This window comes from Prionailurus bengalensis, chromosome D4 (genome assembly GCF_016509475.1).
Source record: "Prionailurus bengalensis isolate Pbe53 chromosome D4, Fcat_Pben_1.1_paternal_pri, whole genome shotgun sequence".
Classification (NCBI taxonomy): Eukaryota; Metazoa; Chordata; class Mammalia; order Carnivora; family Felidae; genus Prionailurus; species Prionailurus bengalensis.
In genome coordinates this window covers 14,573,906-14,594,651 of record NC_057359.1, presented here as the reverse complement: position 1 = coordinate 14,594,651, position 20,746 = coordinate 14,573,906, and the positions used below count along the sequence as shown (strand labels likewise).

Sequence of the window (20,746 nt, the reverse complement as noted above, 5' to 3'; positions counted from 1 at the left end):
AGTGCCGCGAGCAGCGTTAGCCGCCGCGGCCTCCGGTCCTCCCTCCGCCTCCTTCTCTGCCCCCCCCCCCTCGCTTCCCTCCTCCCACTTCCCGGGCTCCGGCGTGTCCCGGCCACGCTCAGTGCCGCTGCAGGAACAAAGGAGGACCCCGCGGCGGCGGCAGCGCCACCTCCGCTTCCGACCCGCTCCCGGCCCGAGGCGGCCGCTCCGGGGCGCCCGGCTCGCCCCTCCCGGAGGCCTGGGCCCGGCCTCACCGCGCCGGCGTCGCGCGCGAGCCCGGCTCCTGCCCTCCTGCCCCCCGCAGGGTGAGTGGTGCGGAGCTGGGGGAGGGCGCCCGGCTGCTCGTGCCGGGCCGGGGGAGGGCAGTGGGGGGCTCCGGCGGAGCTCGAGCGGGCCGCGGCTGGCGGCCTCCGGGGGAGGGGAGCCCGCCCTCCAGCTCAGGAAGCACAAAGACGGAGGCGTCATCCGGTCGTCGTGGCCCGGGGTCCGGCACCCCGCGCCCCCGGCCCGCCTGCACCCGCACGGCCCGGAGAACAATGCCCGGCGTGTGGGTTCCGGGCCTCCCTCGCGTCCGTCCCGGCCGCCTTCGGCGCGGCGCCCGGCGTGGGCAGCCGGACCCGGAGAGACAAAGGGGCCGTGGCGGCGGCCGCGCCCCCGGCCCCCTGCTCGCCGCACACCCTCCCCCTCCTCCCGGCCGCCCCGGTTCGCCGCTGCCGCCTCGGAGGAGCCGGTCGAGGTCGGGGGTCGGCGCGGGGCCGGCCTGGCCTGCGGAGCTGCTGTTCTGCATGACTCAGTGATTTTTGGAGAAGGCCCTGCTGGGCTTTCCTGAGCAAGGCCTCGGCTTAGAGAGGGGCCTGGGGGGAGGGATGGGGGCCCGGTGAGACCCGGACTTGTTCGGAAATCCGCTGGAACGTGGGTGAAGGGGACTCCTCCGTCGTGGTGTTTTAGTTTTGCCAGCGTCGCTGCGTTTGTCGCCCAAGATCCCTTTCATGAAGGAAATGGAGCACCTTCCCCTTTGTTTCGTGCATTTAGGCTGGTGAACATGCATTTCTCGCTCGCTTTCCACGCACTCCCGTGGAGCCGTGTTTTCAGGAAAGGCCCGTGTTTATTTGTTGCATGCCTCCTAAGAATCTAGTCTAAGGACATGAGGGTAAAGTAGCGTATATAGGTCACAGAGCCCCTAGTTTTAAACCTGGAGTTCAGGTCATTTACAGACTTAAAAATAAAATAAAATTTCATTCCTTATTTTTTTTTTTTTTTAAGTAGAATTTCAGAACTTCATGGGTGAGAATATTGCAATTTTATCTTACAAGTTTTTTTTAACGTTTTCCCAACAAAGAATTTACTGTACTTCTCCCCTATTTTCTGTCTCGGGCCAGATATTAAGCCTGGGAAGGAGCCTTTAAAAATCACAGTAATCTCATTTTGGCAAAGAGAGAACGTAGATCAGGAGAGTAAGGACTTGCCCAAGGTCACTGGCTTAGTTAGAAGTAGATTAGATACTAGAACTCAGGTCTCAACTCAGGGTGAGTAGGCATTAACATCTTCTAACATGTGCACCTGAAAACTAAATTTAAAATGTCGTTTTTAAATTATTATTCATATTTGAGGCTGGAGAGTTTTTCTGCTACATGCCCAGGTTTTGGTTTTTCTTTAAACTAGAAGTTAGGGGAAGCCACAAACTAAAAATATACATTTCAGCTATTCAAACTATAAAAATAAACATTTTCCCTGTGCTTGATAGAGCTGGCACAGGCTTGCACAAGTTTCTAACAACAAAACTTTAAAGGTACTAAATAGTAATGGTATTGTATTTTTCTGAAATGTTGCCAAGCAGAAGGGAAACGGCACTTAATGGCAAACTGCCCTCTCCCGCCCCAAATTGCTGCTAAGCAGGAGGATTTAAACATGAGGATTCTTTCTGCCTCGGTGCTCTCTGTACTGTGCTTGGTTTTTATAAACAACCCTGACCATTTTGGCTTCACGAGTGATTAATGATGCATCTTTTTGTTGAATTTGAGATTGTTCACTAGCCCTGTCTACGTTACCAAAAAAAAAAAAAAAAAAAAGGCAGCAGCCTTAATGGCATCTTTTTGTTTTGTTTCCTTATTATATTAGATATATAAACGCAGCATCCTTAGTTCTTGGGGTTGTGTAGGAGTTGGCAGGCTCTAAGATATAAATAGAAGCTGATTTCAGAGGCCCCTGTTGACTAGGCTTTATGTGAGAGCCTCCATCCAGCTCAGCCTGTCACATTGCAGCCTTGTGACAGGCTGAAGCTCCCGCCCATGTGATCTAAGCTTCTGAGAAATATTAAGGCAAGCTTTGCACATGTGATGGCGTTTAAAAGCTCGCTTTCTAGGGGGGGAAAATCTACAAGATGGGAAGCTACGTGGAAGACTAATGTCCTGGTGTCTCTTGTGTCTCAGTTGCAGGCTATTTATAGTGAATTGAAAGTAGTTGTGTTTTCTGAAGAAGGGAAGGTGGAATACTTTGCAAGTTGCAAGTCGAAGTGGGTAAAATCATTGAGATTCCTTTCCCCCTCCTTTTTTTATGTAAAAGATTTTAAAGAATTAACTAAGGTTGATGCTTAACTTTAAGGTTGATGCTTAAATTTAGGCCTGTTCGCCATTATAAAGCCACTGTCAGATGAGCCACTGGAAGTTAGTATAGCAACTGTGAGCTAGCATAATTCTTAAGCTGGCTTCAAGGAATGAACTTTTTGCATAGAGCAGATTCCCACATAACTACGTGGGGCGGGGGGGGCGTGCAAGTAAAGACATAATTTATTATTTGAAGCATTTTTGCACATATTAAAAATTTTTTAAGCCCAGCTGAAAATGTTTATTAATAAACCTAAGTGATGTTGAAATGTTTACACTACCGTGCTCCAAAATGAGTCAGCTAAATTCCACTTACTATTTAAAGAGACCATGTCAACTAAATTAGTAGTATTGTTTGAAGTAAGCTGTGGTTCTCCAACACCCTCCACATAAGCTTGATTGGCTTGAAGTATTTTCAAGCTTCAGATATTTCTTTTTGCTAACGAAAGGAAAGAGTACTATCATTTAACTGTGGAGGAAATAGTGGCAAGATTCTGGCCAGGTCAAATTTGGTTAGCCCTCATCTCCCCTTCTTGTAATTTTGGTAAAAAGTATTAAATAACTTGCTAAAACATTGTTTTTAGTAACTCACTAAAGAGTGTATTCTAGTGTGTGTTAGTTGGAAAAAAGCCATATGAAATTCTAGACCAGCTCTAGCTTGAATGAAGGACTTTGCTGCACTTAATCTGAAACGTTTATAACTTAACAAATAAGTAACTTCCGTTATCAATGTTAAGACACATTTAAATGACCATGACCACACGTTATAGCACACAATCTCCCTTTAATAAAATGCTCTCAAATATGTTTTTGTACGTACATACATATTTTAAGGTGACATGGAAACTTTCTACAGTTTAAATTTTTCTTAATGTGTGTTTTCACTTAAAACTCAGAAAAATTTACTAAATTTAGCATAATGTTACTATATCTGTTCTAATTTTAACAAGGCTTCTGGAAAAGCAAGGTAGGCTAGCTGTACGAAGTTCTTTCTGGTAACCTAGCATTAAATATTAATGACTACTGAAGGTTGTGTGTTCATATTGCTTGGCTTTGCCATATTGAAATTGAGCTTTCAAAGGTTTCATTTTCTGACGTGAGGAAGGCAAGCACTCGTGAAAAGCTTTAATAGAGCCTCTGGCTGGAGAAATCTATAGCTGATAATTTGTGCTTTTGCAAGTTACTAGGCACTGCCTTTAAAGTATTCAAACCCAGATTTCACACCTCAAATGCAGAACTTAAAAGGAATTGCATGAGCAGCTGACCCCTAAATTCTTAAAGAGCTTCACTTGTTAGTGCCAAGGCAGCAGGAAAGGCCAGATGATCTATCAGCTCTCTTCAGTGTTCTGTAAAGGTGTTGCGTTTTTAAAAGTTTTTAAAATTCTGTCCCATAGCAGAATTGTTGAATTACTAGTGAGGCCCATCATCTTATAAGATATTTTAAGAAAGCTTTATAGCTACATCCAGTGTACAGCCAGCTTAAAGAACCACTAGTACATATCAAGAGTTGGTACTTAATTGTGATTATTGTAGATTTTTTTTCCATTGGCAAGTTCCATTTTATATATTTTTAGCCAGAGAAGTAAATAAAAATCTCATTTGATATGGGGGTCTGCCTGTAGTGCAGAAATCAGAAAGTGACTTTAAGATGACAATTGTCCAAACTGATTTAAATGTAATTCTGACATCTGGCAGAGTGACCTTTTCAGAAATTGAAACAAAGATCATAGTGGTAGGTGGAGTAATGCATTTTAATGTTTAATGATAGCATTTTTTTTTGTCCTAAAGCATGTGAAGTTCCTATAGTTCATTGTTTATCAAGTTAAAAAGACAATTTCTTTAATGCCCTTTGTTTTATAAAGGCAACAAAATATTCATAGTTTTCTTGTCCTACTCTTTTTAATGATTAACATAATTAGGGCCTTTGTTAGAAATAGACTTGGTGTTTAGAAATAACAAAGGTATGCTGGTGGCTGTCATACTAATTTAGTGATTTTATTTGGTGACATGCTAATTTCTAAAATTTTGTTTTTGTTTTGTTTATAGCAGAAAAATATGGCTCAGGAGACTAACCAGACCCCAGGGCCCATGCTGTGTAGTACAGGATGTGGCTTTTATGGGAATCCTAGGACAAATGGAATGTGTTCCGTTTGCTACAAAGAACATCTTCAGAGGCAGCAAAATAGTGGCAGAATGAGCCCAATGGGTAAGTTTCCAAGGAAAAACCCATTTGAAGAACTGGTGGACAGAAAATATAGAACCAAGAATTGGGGCCTAAGACTATGAGAATCAATGCTGAGAGCCCAAGAAGAGAATTCCTGAGAAAAGCTTGAAATTAAAGCAGCAGCCCAGCCCACGTCCTTGGCATGACAACATCAGGAATGAATGCCCATCTACAAGCATCTTCTAGCTTTTTTATTTTCCTTTTTGAGGTTTTGTTTCATACTTATGTTCACTGGATGTGACTTTTCCATACATGTTTTTGTTTGGATACTCACTTAATTGTAGGATTCAGCAGTACAGTGAAAGTGCTTAAATCACTAACCTAATTAAATGCAAGTATTTGTTACTTATTAAGAGTCTTACTACTGAGTGTTGGTAGTCTTGCTGTTTCTTACAAATCCTTTTTTTAAATAGGAACAGCTAGTGGTTCCAACAGTCCTACCTCAGATTCTGCATCTGTACAGAGAGCAGACACTAGTTTAAACAACTGTGAAGGTGCTGCTGGCAGCACGTCTGAAAAATCAAGGTAAGATTGACCACTTCAGGCTTTTTATCATAATACAACAAGGAAATACATGGGTGCTCCCCATTCCATTCTAATTATGAATGTCTATATATACTAAGGATGTTAATGGATCCGATGCCCTTGGCTTTGCTTGTGTTGCACAGTCTGGGATTCTGGGATCTTTTACTACATGGTCTTACAGGTCACTGAATAAAGACGTATATCATAACACTCCGTGGTACTCTCAAAGATGCTGTATTGAGAATGCTGTGCTTGTATTATAATTGAGGTTAAGTGATTGTAGAGTATGGGTCTGCAGACTGTGTTGTAATGCTACACAAGACATTTTGGCAAAGCTGCCCCTTTTGCCCTTAAGTTACAGGCACAGCTAAAAGTTCCCAGTTGGCTATAATAGGACATTGTAACCCATACACATATGCAGCCTTGAATTGATGAGCCATTTATCAGATCGCTTTCTTTATTCTCAACCGTGTGCTGGGCATCCAATATTCTTTTAAGTTTTTAGATTATTTAGTTCCATTTGATCATGTTGGAAATAGTACGTACTTTAAAGTTGAACTGACAACTTACTGTCTCACAAAGAAGTACCCTTAACATCTTTAAAAATGTTTGCTTGAACTCAAATAGAAATGTGCCTGTGGCTGCCTTGCCTGTAACTCAGCAAATGACAGAAATGAGCATTTCAAGAGAGGACAAAATAACTACCCCGAAAACAGAGGTGTCAGAGCCAGGTATGCTTTTTGTTTAATACTAGTTCCGTTCTGGATTTGGTAGTACAAGAAAGAGTTGGTGGGAGAGGAGTTCCTTCCCAATGAAGGTTAAATTGGAGAGAGAGCTGTAAAATCTAGGCCAAGGAAGAACCACTCTCTCTCAAGTTCCTTGGGTGTAAAATAGTCATTCTTTACTCTTCTTTCTTCTCCTTAAACTCACACCATAAATTTATAATCTGGGAACTGGAAATATTAAGAATGTAATGAACTTAAAAGGTCGTTTGCCATTGTATTTCAAAGATCTCTAAATCACTAAAGAAAGTGTTACTCATAAACAGAAGAAATTAGATTAAATTTCAAAGCCATGAAGAAAGTTTTATAATCAAAAACAATATTCAGTCTTGGTATCCTCAGTGTTGTAGAAAATATTTAAGACAACATATTGAACACTGAAAGAAGCTTTCAAGTTGAAAAGTCTAGGAGTTGAAAAAACAAGAGTTCAAAACTCAATATGGAAAGGCATTTTTTTCACTGAGTGCCTTTGAGTCTCTGCTTCTGTAGAGCATAGTCAGAAGTGCTGTCACATTGAGAGATGGACTTGTTTGAATTACCTGTGCTGGGCCCTAAAACAGATAGCTCTGTACTCTATAGGGCACATCATTCATTTACTCAGTTCATTGTCTCCTGGTACAGTGTTGACTGAACACAATATAAAACTTTATTGTGAGAAAATAACATCTGTGGGTATGTGATCTGCTTTGGAGGCTTTTGCTAACATCACATAGCAAAGCTTATGTGAACTATAGCAATCTTAATTTATAAAGTTAAGTAAAAACTCTGCAGTTCAGCAGGTGAATCCATATTTGGTATTTTCAAAGGAGTTCAATCTTTCTGAGAAAGCCGGCCAAATTAGGTGTTCGTGGGGTTTTATAAACAAAATTACTCTGACCTGGGAACGGTACTCTTTTGGTTTAGATCTGTATCTAGTCTCTGCATTTATTATTTCTTAATAGGTTCTGTAGTTTGTTCCTCTTTGCCTTTACTGAGTCGTTTCCCCCTTCTTAACTCCCGTTTGTCCCTGTATGTCCCAGGAACCACTATTCAGTCTTCTGATGTAGCCAAGGAAATGGCTGTCACACATACCCCTCCCCCAAACTGTTCCCATACATTTTTCTTTACCATCATAGCATCAGGAAAAACTATTAGGTTGTCATAGTAGATTATTAGGAATGAGTAGTAGGTAGAGTATTATTCTGTTAGTGTATAATAGGCTATTAGTCTGACTGAATATATTACTAATGCAAATGAGTTATGTATTTACAGAGAATTTTAGAGTAAGCTGTCATGAAACCTACCAGCTTGCTCTAGAGTTTGGATTTATGCTTCTAGCATTGGTGCTGGCCTATTTAAGCAGTAATCTTAGCATTGCATACAATAATTTGCTATTCTTGGGGTTTGGATTAATATTAAAACTCTGTGCTTCTGGTCTAATTGAATTCTATAAAAGCAGAACTAATTTGGTATTTTTGTTTTAAGTAACTAGTGGTAATGGTGAGCTCTAATGTGCTGAACTGCAATTTTCATGTTGACAAATTTTATTGATGTCATGTGAACTAAAACTTTAAGGAGAAACACGGACTTAAAAGTAGATCATTATCTCTCATTGTCTAAATTCTGTACCCATTTTAGAGAAGTACTGCAAAGCAAATAAAAGCTGTGCTTTAAAAATTCTTGATTTGCCTGTGGAATCCTTAATAGTCAAAACTTCACAAGTACTTATATTGTCCTAAAGACTCTTTGCTGATCTTTCAAAAAGTTTAAGAACTATTCAGATTTTCTGCATGTGACCATATAAAGCCCGTGTTAAAATGGCAAAATAATTGTGAAATTTTAGGATCTGAAGTTAATTAGGGCTTAACGATTTGGGTTTTACTTACTGAAATTGCTAAATTTATGTATTCAGTCTTTTGTCTATCAGTGTAAAACCAAAATGAATTTTTTGGCGGTTGGCAACTTTATGTACTGAGTAATAATGAATGTAAACTGCCCTAATTAAGAAGTTTGCATTTAGGCAATTGCAATTTGGAAAAACTGGGCATGTGACCAGCATCTCCCAGGTCTTTAAAACTTAGGAGTTTATTCCCTAGTACTAGCTGTTAAGAGTCAGTTTAAAGGAATTTGAGTGGAGTAATCATTTTACAAAATTTAGAGAAGCCAAGTATATGTTGGTTGGCAAGAGACTGTCAGATTTGAAAGTTCTGATACTGAAGTAGAAGATTCTATTTAAAGCACATGTTTTTAAGAAAGGCTTCATGAATATTTTCACTAAGAATCTTCCTGCTTCTCTTAAATGTTTTCTTTTTGTGACTTAAGTAATTGTCAGCCAGTGAACTCTTAACAGTTATCTCATGTTCACCCTTGTTTTTCAGTTGTCACTCAGCCCAGTCCATCCGTTTCTCAGCCTAGTACTTCTCAAAGTGAAGAAAAAGCTCCTGAGTTGCCCAAACCAAAGAAGAACAGATGTTTTATGTGCAGAAAGAAAGTTGGCCTTACAGGTATTAGAGAACATAGAAGACAACGTATATTTTGTTGGTAGGCTTTAACAGGGAGCTCCCTTAAGGGACTGGTCGGTCCTAACACCTACAACAAAATGCCCAACTTTCAGGAACAGAAAGTTTCCAGAGTGGACTAGAAAGAGGGCAGGATAGTGGGGAGAAGTTGGGTTTGATTTGCACTTGTGTCTCTAATCCTCTGGAACCTTTTATTACCTTCAGGCCTTGTGAGTTACTCTGCTTTACTGAACTGATAAAAATTCATCGCTTTCGAGTCTTTTCTTTGTTCTCCTGAGGAGAAGGTAGTTGACCCAAACAGTGAACACCATCTTTGAGCCAGGCACAAAGTATTAGAATACTTCTTAACTGTTCCCTGTAAATTTCAGAACCCTCTGGTTCTCTTTTTCCTAGTTTTCACTTGAGAAAACATTGTCCTGCTATATGTAGGAGGAGGAGGATTTGCATCCAAGTCAGTCTGGCTTTAGAGCCTGTGTAATTTCTACCCTGTGCTATCCACAGGCGTTTATGGAGGGAGAGCTATTCGAATTTCTCACTATGTCAAAAGAGATTGAAAGCTGTTTCACAATTTAAAGTGGCAGACTCAATTTCATGTTACAGAGAACCATGAAAATCTGGTTCTTTTTCTCCACTGACTGAGGCTTTTTTTTTTCCCCCCCCTTTTAATTACTGCAAATTCCCAAGTGACTCTACTTCCTCTTATGTGTGCAGGGTTTGACTGCCGATGTGGAAATTTGTTTTGTGGACTTCACCGTTACTCTGACAAGCACAACTGTCCATATGATTACAAAGCAGAAGCTGCAGCAAAAATCAGAAAAGAGAATCCAGTTGTTGTGGCTGAAAAAATCCAGAGAATATAAATTACTACTTGTGAAGAGACTGAAACTTTGTTTTTATTTTAATATATCGTAGGAAAACATTAAAGAGCAGATGCATGGCCATTTTCCTTTGATGTTCTCCAGAGTTTTACTTTACACTTGTCTGTCTTATAATTGAAATTTTAGGATGTTTGGGTGTTTGTTACAGGCAGAAATGGATAGATACAGCCCTACAAAATGTATATGCCCTCCCCTGAATAAAATTGGATGAAAATCTGCACAGCAAATTGAAATACACAGACGATAGGGACAAAATTTAGTTCCCACGTGCCAAACATAATCCGTGAAATCTCTGCATGTTTGCAGCATATCTGCCTTTTGGGAATGTAATCAAGGTATAATCTTTGGCTAGTGTTATGTGCCTGTATTTTTTTAAAAAATGGTACACCAGAAAAGGACTGGCAGTCTACTTCTTCCATAGTCCAACTTCACCCTGTTAATTTCCACAACATGTCCTTTGGAAGCAGGAGGAAAGCTATAAAGAGGATCAGACCTTTCCGTGAAACCAGTGTTTGGTGCCATATGTAAGCCTGGCTCATTGGTCTCCTAAAAGCTGTCAAGTAAGACATTCTGTGAAAGGTAAACATCGCAACTGGTTATCATGAGTAAAGCCATCAAGCCAACAGGGGCTTGAGCTCTCTTTGAAGCTTACTGTGCTGGCCTGCACCAGAAGATGCCTGCATTACTCTCATTGCTCAAAATGTTGTGTAGCACAGAACTGCACTAGGATTAATTTGTCTACAAGAAGAAATTAAAACTACATTTGGTTTTTACATGCCGCAGCTCTATTGAATAACATGCATCTGAATTTTAAGTTGCAAAGGTATCTGAAAAGTTCATTTTTCGTGTGCATCTTTTGTTGAATGTTTTGGTTCAAGAAAGAATGTTTAAAGCTTTTTTAAAGACTTCAGTTCTTAATGTAACTGTACCTTCTGCATGGAAAATCATAACCAACATGGCTGCAGTAGACTTCTTAGTGGTATCCAGCACCACTCGCAGAGGGCTGCGTTATCCTATTAATTGTACTTGGGTGTAGGACTCTAGTGTTCTTGGGTGTATTGCATGGGCTGCATTATCTACAGCATTGTACAATAACAACTAGAAGAGGCAGTATACTTCACTGATGCTTGTCTGGTAATATCACTTCTGTGTCATAATGGAAGGTTTTTGTGATGTATGAAACTTGTGTTTTTTATATATAAACGAGCATAGTTAGATTAGTATTGTGGTAATGCCTGTTTTCATCTGTAAATAGTTAAGTATGTACACGAGGCACTACTTCTGATTTATTGCAGTGTTCAGTCCTAGTTTTTACTTTAATTAAAGCATTCGGTTTTGCTTTCGATTTTTATGTACCTTAGTTCGGAGTTAGATCTGCAGATGTGTACAGATAGTTCATATTTATGTATTGCACATAATCATGCTATTCAGCATCGATGCTATATTGTATTATGTAAATAATAAAAGCCATGTACAGAGGGAAACTTCCACTTGTTCATTGGGTTCTTAAGCCACAGGTAGAAACCATAAAGAGGAATAGTTAGAAAATGTTTCATATCCAACTTGGTAGTTGCATATGGAGACTTTGCATGGCTATCTTGTAATTTTTTTAATTGCCCCCCCCCCACCCCGAACATGGTATGTTTGAGAGCCTTGAGATGAACTTTGAGACGTCAAGTGTGGTACACAGTGGGCAGCTTATTTTTGAAGAAATGAATAGGCACCTTTTAGGATCGTAACAGTCTGAGGACTTGAGAAAGGAATGGACTTTTCACAACTGTGACCTATCTCCCTTGCCCATTTTCTTGCTTTATATAAGGTGACACGACCGTTTGTGTGCAGAAACAGGCATGGTTTTGTTTCTGTTTCGGATTCGGTTCTAATGTATGGCTGGGCCCGTGGGGTAGCTGAAGCTAAAAGCAGAACCGTGACTTTTCAGTGATGGAGTCTGCAACGGAAATCCCCTTGTTCACTGGTCTGTCACGATTCTTTGGGTGCTGCTGCCTGTGCTTCACGTGGCGGAAATCATGAGATCATCTCCTGAACTATGAAGATACTGAAGAATCACAATTGAGGTGAAAAGTACAGTACTGGAGCCAACAATTTTTATTGAAAGTTTAAGACTTCCCCTCTCACTGCTACCTTTGTCAATGTTTGCTTGATGAATTTTAAATCTTAAGGTTTTGAAATCAAAGTGGTATCTGGGGGATAAAGACTTAGATGACAAGGTGATGGACCCTTCGTTGTTCTGTAACTTTGTGCAGCACAAGATGGTGGTAATGTTTCCACAATTTTTTGTGAGAAGTATTTAGGAAAGATTTGGATTGAGGGTTTGTCAGGAGCATCAGTTGAGAAGAGTAAGTGTGAGACAACTAGAAGATTCAATTCTAGCTAGACTTGCATTTAAACCGGAATATTCTTCAGGCAAGACTAAGTGGCTTTGACTTTGGAATGTACACTGACATCCTAAGCATCTGAAGAACATACCATGTTTCTCTTTCTATAGGCTCTGTACACCCCCACTCCAAAAATGTCTTTTGAGGACAGACCATGATAGTTAAATGTATGGCCGTGGGCTGGTCCTTTTATAAGATTTATTCGAAGGGCCTTTTCTGTAAGACTAGTGCCTCAGGTTTGCTCTGAGGTGGACTTTTCACGGCGCGAATTTGCAAGCAGAGACCTTTTTTGAGTGGTACGGCGTGGTGGTGAAGGTAATGGACCCTGGAATCAGGCTTTGTCTGTAAGTAAACGAGGACGGTGATAGCGGCTGACGCATAGTATGCCCTGCTAAAAATGTTTAGACTCTTTTTAGAGCAGCTTTAGATTCACAGCAAAATTGAAAGTACAGAGATTTCCCATATACCTTCTCCCCAGCCCCCAACATGGGCATAGCCGCCTCTAGTCACCTCTGCCACCCGGACGGTATATTTGTTAAAACTGTTAAACCTACGTTGAGCCGTGATCGCCTCCCAGTCCGTAGTTCACGGTTCACTCTTGGTGGTATACATTGTGTAGGTTTAGACAAGTGTGTGATGACATGTATCCATCACTGTAGTATATGGACCATTTTCGCTGCCCTAAGAATCTACCTATTCCTCACCCTCACTAACCAACCCCTGGCAACTACTTTTTACTGTCTCTGTAATTTGCCTTTTCCAGAATGTCATGTAGTAGGAATTCTGCAGTATGTAACCTTTCAGATGGGTTTCTTTGACTTAGTGATACACCGCGAGTTCCCTCCACATCTTTCATGGCTTGATAGGTAGCTCATTTCTTTCTAGTGCTGAATAATATTCCATTGGCTGGAAGTGCCATGGTTTATCCATTCACCTATTGAAGGAAATCTTGGTTGCTTCCAAGTTTTGGCAATTCCGAATAAAGCCACTTTAAACCAGTGTGCGAATTTCGTGTGGACGTGAATTTTCAACTCTGGGTAAATACCAAGTGTGATTGCTGGATTGTATGGTAAGAATGTTTAGTTTTGTAAGAAACCACCAAAATTCCAAAGTGGCTGTACCAGTTTGCATTCCTAGCAGCAACGTGTGAATGATTTTTGCCCCACATCTTCACCAACAGTTGGTGTTGGTCAGTGTTCTGATTTTGGCCATTCTAACAGGTGTGCACTAGTGTCTCATTTTAATTTGTGTTTCTCTGATGACATGACTGGAGCATCTTTTCTGTGTGCTTATTTGCCATCTGTGTATCTTCTTTGGTAAGGTCTTTGGCCCATTTTTTAATCAGGTTTTCTTACTGTTTTATAAACATTTATATATCCGTATATATGTTATATATACGGATATGTATGTGTGTGTGTGTGTGTGTGTGTGTGTAGATATATATATTCTCAGGCAAGCTCCACGCTCAGCACAGAGCCCAACACAAAGCTCAATCCCATGATCCAGGGATCATGACCCAAGCTGAAATCAAGAGTCAAGACACTCAACCAACTAAGCCACCCACGTGCCCCTCTTAACTGTTGAGTTTTAAGAGTTCTTTCTATATTTTAGACAACAGTCCTTTTTCAGATGTGTCATTTGCATATACTTTCAGTCTGTAAGTTGTCTTATTTTCTTGAGCTATTATTAATTTTAATGTCTTAGAGTAATGATTTCCAGAACTTGGAAAGACTGTTGAATTGAAACTCTAAGCAAGTCACTACAAATGGGTAAATGTCTACTAAGTAGTGTAATGGCAACATGTTAAGTATTGTAAAAATACAATGTTATAATTGTATTTTTTGCAGTCAATAATACATTCACAGAATTCAAAAACGAATTGATCAATATAGCAAGGCCTTAAACATTCTGTCCCATACCCTCCATTCTGAAGACACATGTACATTTTAGGTAACTGTCAAAACTTGGAAAGGCTATTTTAATCTCTTCCATAAACATTGTGTACAGAGACTTAATTTGACTCTTGTTTGCTTAATTGTTTGCGAAGTTCTTACAGTGATTTCTGTCCAGTAATCTTCACTTATAATTTTGGAGAGAATGGTGGGTGTGGTTGCTAGTTGATTAGCCATAAGATTGTGTAGCCTTAAACTGCAGAAAAGGGTTTCTGTGGGTGAGGCAGCAGGTATGGAAAGTAACTTGAAATTTGACAAAGCAGTTTCTTGTGTTTGTAGAATCTTTAAAGCAAACTACATGAACAACAGGACACAAAAATGCTATTTGATACTGTTTCCATACACAAAAGCTGTTTAATTCACATAAAACCAAAGAGCGCTGTTTGTGTGTTTCCCTCCAGAGTGCATTTGTGTGCTTGTCCTAGAAGTAAAAGTTATACCATTTTGTGACATAAATGTAAGACTCCATTTTGTCTGCAACAAAGTACTACTTTATTAGCATAGGTACTGATGTTACAAAGTCCTACTTCATGTTATACCTCAATTAACGGCAAGATGACAGAAGTTATAGGTTATTTTCTAGTTGGTCAATAGGTCTTGGATCTGTTTTTTCCTGATGGTTTTGATTGAAACGATCACCACAGGACTCAGATCGTATATATCTGAAATGATTGGTAATGTAACCATGGCTGTTCAGAAATTGGGCTCATTGATGAGTTGACTCAGTAGTTAACAGGACTTTTTTTGTTTTGTTTTTTGTTTTGTTTTTTTTTTTGAGAGAAAGAGAGCACACAAGATGGGGAGGGGCAGAGAGAGAGGGACGGAGAGAATCTTAAGCAGCCCAACCCAGGACTCGGTCTCACCACCGCAAGATCGTGATGTGACCTGAGCCAAAATCAAGAGCCGGTCGCTTAACCAGTTGAGCCACCCAGGCACCCTACGGGCAACCTTTCTAACACATTCTTAAATTTTGGTTATTCACTAGCATTTGCTTAAGTACTTTAGAGCTTAAGAATCAGCTAAAAACAAAAACAAAAAAAACAATAACAAAAATATATATAACCTAGATGAGCTCAACTTAAGCACCAGTGTTGGAGTAAATTTCTCAGAGAGATCCTGTGTGTATAATTCACAGCAAATTAAAAACTGGTAATTGAGGGGCACCTGGGTGCTCAGTCGGTTAAGCATCTGACTCTCGGTTTGGGCTCAGGTTGTGATCTCACAGTTCATGGGTTCCAGCCCCACATCAGGCTCTGTGCCACAGTGTGGAGGCTGCTTGGGATTCGCTCTCCTCTCTCTGCCTCTTCCCTCCCCCCCGCCCCCTCAAATAAATAAACTTTAAGAATATACATATTTATAAAAAATACAATAAAAAATGGTAGTTGATCCTTGCTTACATAATATGTGCCTGCTCTCTCCCCTCCCTGTCACTAAAAATGTATTCAAACGTGCAAATTAGAATACCATGCAAATAACCATGATTTAGATTTTCTATTGTGTGGCACTACATCTGCTTTTTTATAGAACCACTAGGAGTGATAGTACTTAAAAAAAAAAAAAAGCATTTCTTTGAAGAAAACTTTAACCCTGGTATTCTGGTTCCACATCCACTCTTAGGAGAAAAGTACTTCCTTTCTAGGGTGACATTTCTAAAGGTACCCTTCCCCTAGACATAGCAGCGTAGAGATGGTTTTCTTTCTATCCCTAGACATACCCCATGTGCTTAAAAATATCACCCACGTACTAAAAATATCTGGCCTCTAATGTTGTCTTTCACTAATGATCGCCATTGTAAAAACAATTCTACTGTAAAAATTATAATATTTAAATACAGATAGTTAATCTGCCATTCCGCCCATTAGCCTTTACCATCTGTGTTATATTTAAAGCTCTGCTAAAATTACATATGAGTAAACAAGTTTCATCTTTAGCTGTTCTGCGGCTTATTTATTTGGTTGGCATGAAAATTAGACTGGTTTGAATATCTGGAGTGGCGTACCAGCTTTTGTCAGAGGCTGGATTATATCGGATGACAAAAATAATGTGAGACTTCAGAGATTTGATAAATAATAATACCTCTTAAAGTGCAAATGGTAGGCATCAAAATAGGCATTTATATTCAGGCACGGCCCTTTAGTATTCAAGTGATGGGCATGTTTATTTGGGTCTGATTAAAAGAAAGAGATTTTTAAAATAGATTAAATAAAAAATAGTTAAATAAAAATAGTTAAATTTTAAAAAATAGTTTTTACTTGGATAATTGTGACCAAGAATTTTCTAAACTAGAAGGGCCGTAGTCAGCTGTCCCAGCTGACCATTGATCAAATCTTCCCAAGGATGTACAGCCCTCACACAGAAAGCCAAATTGAATTGAACACAGTACTGAATGGCATTTCAAACTGTATAGTAAATTTACTTGGTCAGCGGTATGCATTTGTGGAGCTAAGGACTAAGGGCTGATTTTTAAAATGAGCTGGCTGTATAGTGTGCAGTAGAAACCAATTTAAACAGGCCTGTTAAAGTTGATACAAGAGGGTTTTGATGGTTTGCTTCTGTGAAGTTCCCCAGCTGCCTCTGTGGCCTGGGCGTGCTGTGTGTGGGCCCCAAAGTGAGGCAGATGCAGTTCTGGTTTTCAAGGAGATCATGAACTAGTACAATGATCTGAATTGCTTAAGTGGCCGCGTGGATTTTAAAACTGAGAAAGTAAATTTCTTTTGCTCTTTGGAAGGATGGGTGGTCAGGATTAGTGTTGGACATGGCCATGCATAGGTCATTACTGGAAGTCTCTTCTCTCCAGAACAATACACCTTACAAAATTTGTCACCGTGGCAGGGGAGGAGCGCGGTTTTCATTTCAGGGTGGCACGGCAATGGAGTAGATCTTAGATGCTAGCTTTGAAGTCGGTTTGAGTTTATGACTCAAATACTGTGTGACTTTGAAAAGGTTACTTAATCTAGGGTACCCGAGTGCCTTTACCTGCACAAACTTTTAAGGATTAAAATGATGTGACATGTAACACCCCCAGTGTCAAGCACATTGTGAGTACTTAATATAGGCTAGGCATTTTAACATTCCTAACAGCAAATAACCTCTGCCAAAGGCTATGTTCACGCATGTTTAAAAGGCCAGATTCTGGTCTGTACAGTGTAACGGCCATTTTGCAATCAACGAAAATTAATTTGGTGGAGCGGAACCAAAATTGTGAGGGTGGAGAGAAAGAAAACCATCTCTACGCTGCTATTTCCAAGGCTAAAATAGTAGAGAAGTTGCCACTTTTCCTCTGAGTCAAATCAGTGCAACAGCACTTTATTACTGGTGCACACTTTCTCTCTGAACCTGTATCTCAGTCTGCTGTTGCTGCGGGATGTCTTGGGATCCATCTTTGAATCTCTCCCAACGCTTACATTATGGTCCTTACCAGTCCGTTGATCCAGATACTGAAAATGGATAATATTTGCTTAATTCATGCCTTAGAGTGGCAAGGTAGCCTCAGTCTTTTAGCAGAATCATTCCCAAAACGGTGGATCACCAAAATCAACTGGAGAGTTAAACACACACACACACACACACACACACACGTCTTATTTCATTTCCCCTAAATCAGAATGTCTGGGAGAATGTGTATTTTTGACAGCTCTCCCTAGGTGGTTTTATTAACCAGGTTTGGAAAACACTGTTCAGAGTATACATGTCCCCTCCCACAAATTAGGCCCATACAGTATACAGGTGAGCTTGGACAGTCCATTGCCTCACTTGAATTATGGTGAATGTAACTTTCTGTGTCTATGTATTATTCCTATTCCAAAGTGCTGGGATGCATTGCCTCTTGTTAGAACTCTTGCATTTATTGTTTTCTATCCATGGTTTCTAATACCACGTCAGAGTATTTACAGAATGCTAACACAAGAGCAAACCCATTTTGGGCATCTGGGTGGCTCAGTCGGTTAAGCATCCAACTTTGGCTCAGGTCGCGATCCCGCTGGTCCTGAGTTCAAGCCCCACATTGGGCTCGCTGCTGTCAGAGCAGGACCCACTTCAGATCCTGTGTCCTTCTCTCTCTGCCCCTCCCCTACTTGTGCTCTCTCAAAAAAATAAAAAGATAAATAAATAAATAAATAAATAAAGTAAATAAATATATAAATAAACAATATATTTTGGTTGTACTCTAATGGTTTCCCAATATACAGCTCAGACATTTCACCTGGAAGATCCTTCCCAAAACTAACCACTTACATTGTTCTTCGGAACTCAGTAAAACTCCACCAAAAAAACCCAAAACAATAGAGACTCTTCCCTTAAGCTTTAGACCCTATTACGGATCTCATGTTCAAATTCGTTCATGGCACTTTCTCGCTTTTCTGCAACGTCTCTGACTGGGTGCTCTACCCATTTTTCTTCCTTGTCCATTGATACCCTTTTCTTTACCAGCCTTGAAGAAAAGCTAAAGCTGCAGCCACACTTCCCCAGCTCTGGAGAGGGGGTAAGAAAAGGCAATGGGAAGAAAGGATCTTTTGTTCCTCTTCAGTGTGTGAGTCATCTAGAAAAGGTGAGCAAGAATCCAGGACCAGGAATCAGACAGCTCCTAGCATACCCTTTCTGGCACAACTTCAGAATCTTGTTCAAAAGCATTTTCAGGGGCGTCTGGGTGGCCCAGTTGGTTAAGCGTTTGACACTTGGTTTTAGCTCAGGTCATGATCTCGTGGTGGGTGGGATCGAGCCCCGAACTGGGTTCCGTGAACTGACAGCCTGCTTGGGCTTCTCTCTCTCTCCCTCTCTCTCTGCCCCTCCCCCACTCATGCTGGCTCACTTGCTCTCTCTCTTTCTCTCTCTCTCTCAAAATAAACTTTAAAAAAAAGCATTTTTCAAAACAATAGGCACCCATTTATTTAAAAGTAAGCATAGGGGCGCCTGGGTGGCTCAGTCCGTTGAGTGTCTGACTTCAGCTCAGGTCATGATCTCACAATTTGTGAGTTCGAGCCCCGCGTCAGGCTCTGTGATGACAGCTCAGAACCTGGAGCCTGCTTCAGATTCTGTGTCTCCCTCTGTCTCTGCTCCTCCCCTGCTCACACGCTGTCTCTCTCTCTCAAAAATAAATAAAGATTAAAAAAAATTTTTTTTAAAGTAAAAGTAAGCATATAATCAAAGATATGAATATGTAGTTACCCTCGAGTCTTGGTTTCATCTCTGCAAATGCAACCCGGGGTCACGTGAATGTATGCTGCAGAATGCAGACTTGTTGGAATGGCTTTTTGTTCCCAGATTGGGCAGCGTCATTCAGAGAAGTGTGCCCCATGGTCTTTCCAGGAACAGAGGAAAGGCACCAGGGCCCAAGTGAGACAGGTGACCTTCGCTGAAAAGTTTGGGCATCCTTAAGTAACTGTGTCTCAAAGAGAATGTAGCAGAAAAAATGGAGGATATTGAAACTGGGTGGACCTGGGCTCAAGTCTTTGCTTCAGTTCTTACGAGCAATGTGGTTTGAGGCAAGTTAGTTAGCCCCTCTGTTTCCTTAAGTGGGCCTAACAAGACAACTTTACAGGATTCTTGTCCCAATTAAATGAAACCTCCAAAGAGCTGAGCACAGCATTTAACACCGTGTTGGTACTGATGTTTAAAAATATTTGCACACTCTCTTCATCATCTCACCTCGCTCCTCCACCCCACTACCCGCCCCCCCCCCCCAACACACACACACACTGCTACACACATACTGGCCAAGTTAAGGAATATCTGAGCTGGAAAGAAGTGGAGGAGACATCGATGCTGAGCTGTCACTAATCATTGCATAAACAGGATGGATGTTCATCCCCCTCCCATGGAAGGGAAAGGGCTATAACCATTAGATGAACTCTAGTAGTGAAGACCCTCAGATAAATATTTATCTGAGCCAGATTTGCTGGGTTGCAAGAACAGGTCATCAGCTATAGCCCCCGAAGGGTGGAATAAGGGGTCTAGGGGAGATGCTGATCTCCGGTAGGTGTTTAGAAGGATCCACGAGGTCCCTGCTGTGGAGAGCAACAGACCTCAGGAAGCGATTCACATAGTGGCAAGTGCAGGGTTAGGCTGAATGACCACACACGAAGCAGTCAAGTTCCCCTCGAGATGAGAAATGTAATGATTTGGGGGACTTTCTGAGGGAGGCAGGGAGGAGCTAACATGGCCGCCTTCAGATAGTAGCCTATTGACTTAGCCACAATTTTCTCTTCTTGGTGCCTTTTGACCCAAGTATTTGCTATGTGCTGGGCCATCCTGTAATTTGGCCACAGCACCTTCATCGTGACCTACACTTGAACTTCAGTGTAACTTGTTGTAAATTATCTGTGGGCGACTCCCCACACTCCCGGGAATGCAATTGAACTGGATTTGACTTTATGTGCCAAACCAGGGCCAACTTGTGAAAAAATTCCTCTTCTTTTCCTCTCTCAGGGAAATGCATCACACTACATAAATATTTGAACATGATAAATTTAATGTGGCATTTTCCACCGGTACTACAAAACTCGAGTGAATGAGATTCACTGGGTTCATCCATTATGAGACTCCTATGATTTGAAATCAACAGTTAGTCATCTACTTAACAAAGCTGAATCAATAATGAAACCTTAAAATGCCATGAGTTACACAGTCATGGAGTCAGGGCCCCATTATCATATCAGCGTGGTTCTTCTATAATGACCTGACAGTGATCTGGTCTCCCATTTAGCAGATGTAACCAAAAGGACAATTCCAAAAACAGACAATTATCAGTATTATGTATCTGACGGTATTTTCCAGCATATACACAGGTCTTTGCTGACACTCGCTATTCCTCAGGAAATGGTTTCTAGTTAGTGGCATTTCAAGTTGGACATCCCAGCTCCAACACAAAATAACCCTTTTATTTCACATCAA

General features: G+C 40.9%; 1 protein-coding gene across 2 annotated transcripts; it reads left to right on the top strand.

Moving 5' to 3' along the window:
- Positions 1-198: 198 nt before the first annotated feature.
- On the top strand, positions 199-10,994 carry ZFAND5 (zinc finger AN1-type containing 5). Of its 2 annotated transcripts, XM_043566843.1 has the most exons (7): positions 216-305; positions 2,430-2,512; positions 4,650-4,809; positions 5,241-5,352; positions 5,980-6,083; positions 8,492-8,617; positions 9,344-10,994. In XM_043566843.1, the coding sequence occupies exons 3-7, from the start codon at positions 4,659-4,661 to the stop codon at positions 9,490-9,492; spliced, it is 642 nt and encodes a 213-aa protein (XP_043422778.1). In that variant the 5' UTR covers positions 216-305; positions 2,430-2,512; positions 4,650-4,658; the 3' UTR covers positions 9,493-10,994. The 2 variants fall into 2 exon arrangements, with proteins under 2 accessions (XP_043422777.1, XP_043422778.1); XM_043566842.1 differs by lacking the exon at positions 2,430-2,512 and having other exon boundaries at positions 199-305.
- Positions 10,995-20,746: the final 9,752 nt, after the last annotated feature.

Bases quoted from the DNA above. Each gene is read 5' to 3' on its own strand.
- ZFAND5 (XM_043566842.1), top strand. From the start codon at position 4,659: ATGGCTCAGGAGACTAACCAGACCCCAGGGCCCATGCTGTGTAGTACA. The intron at 4,810-5,240 runs GTAAGTTTCCAA...TTTTTTAAATAG, and splicing joins TGGCAGAATGAGCCCAATGG to GAACAGCTAGTGGTTCCAAC. The intron at 5,353-5,979 runs GTAAGATTGACC...GAACTCAAATAG, and splicing joins AGCACGTCTGAAAAATCAAG to AAATGTGCCTGTGGCTGCCT.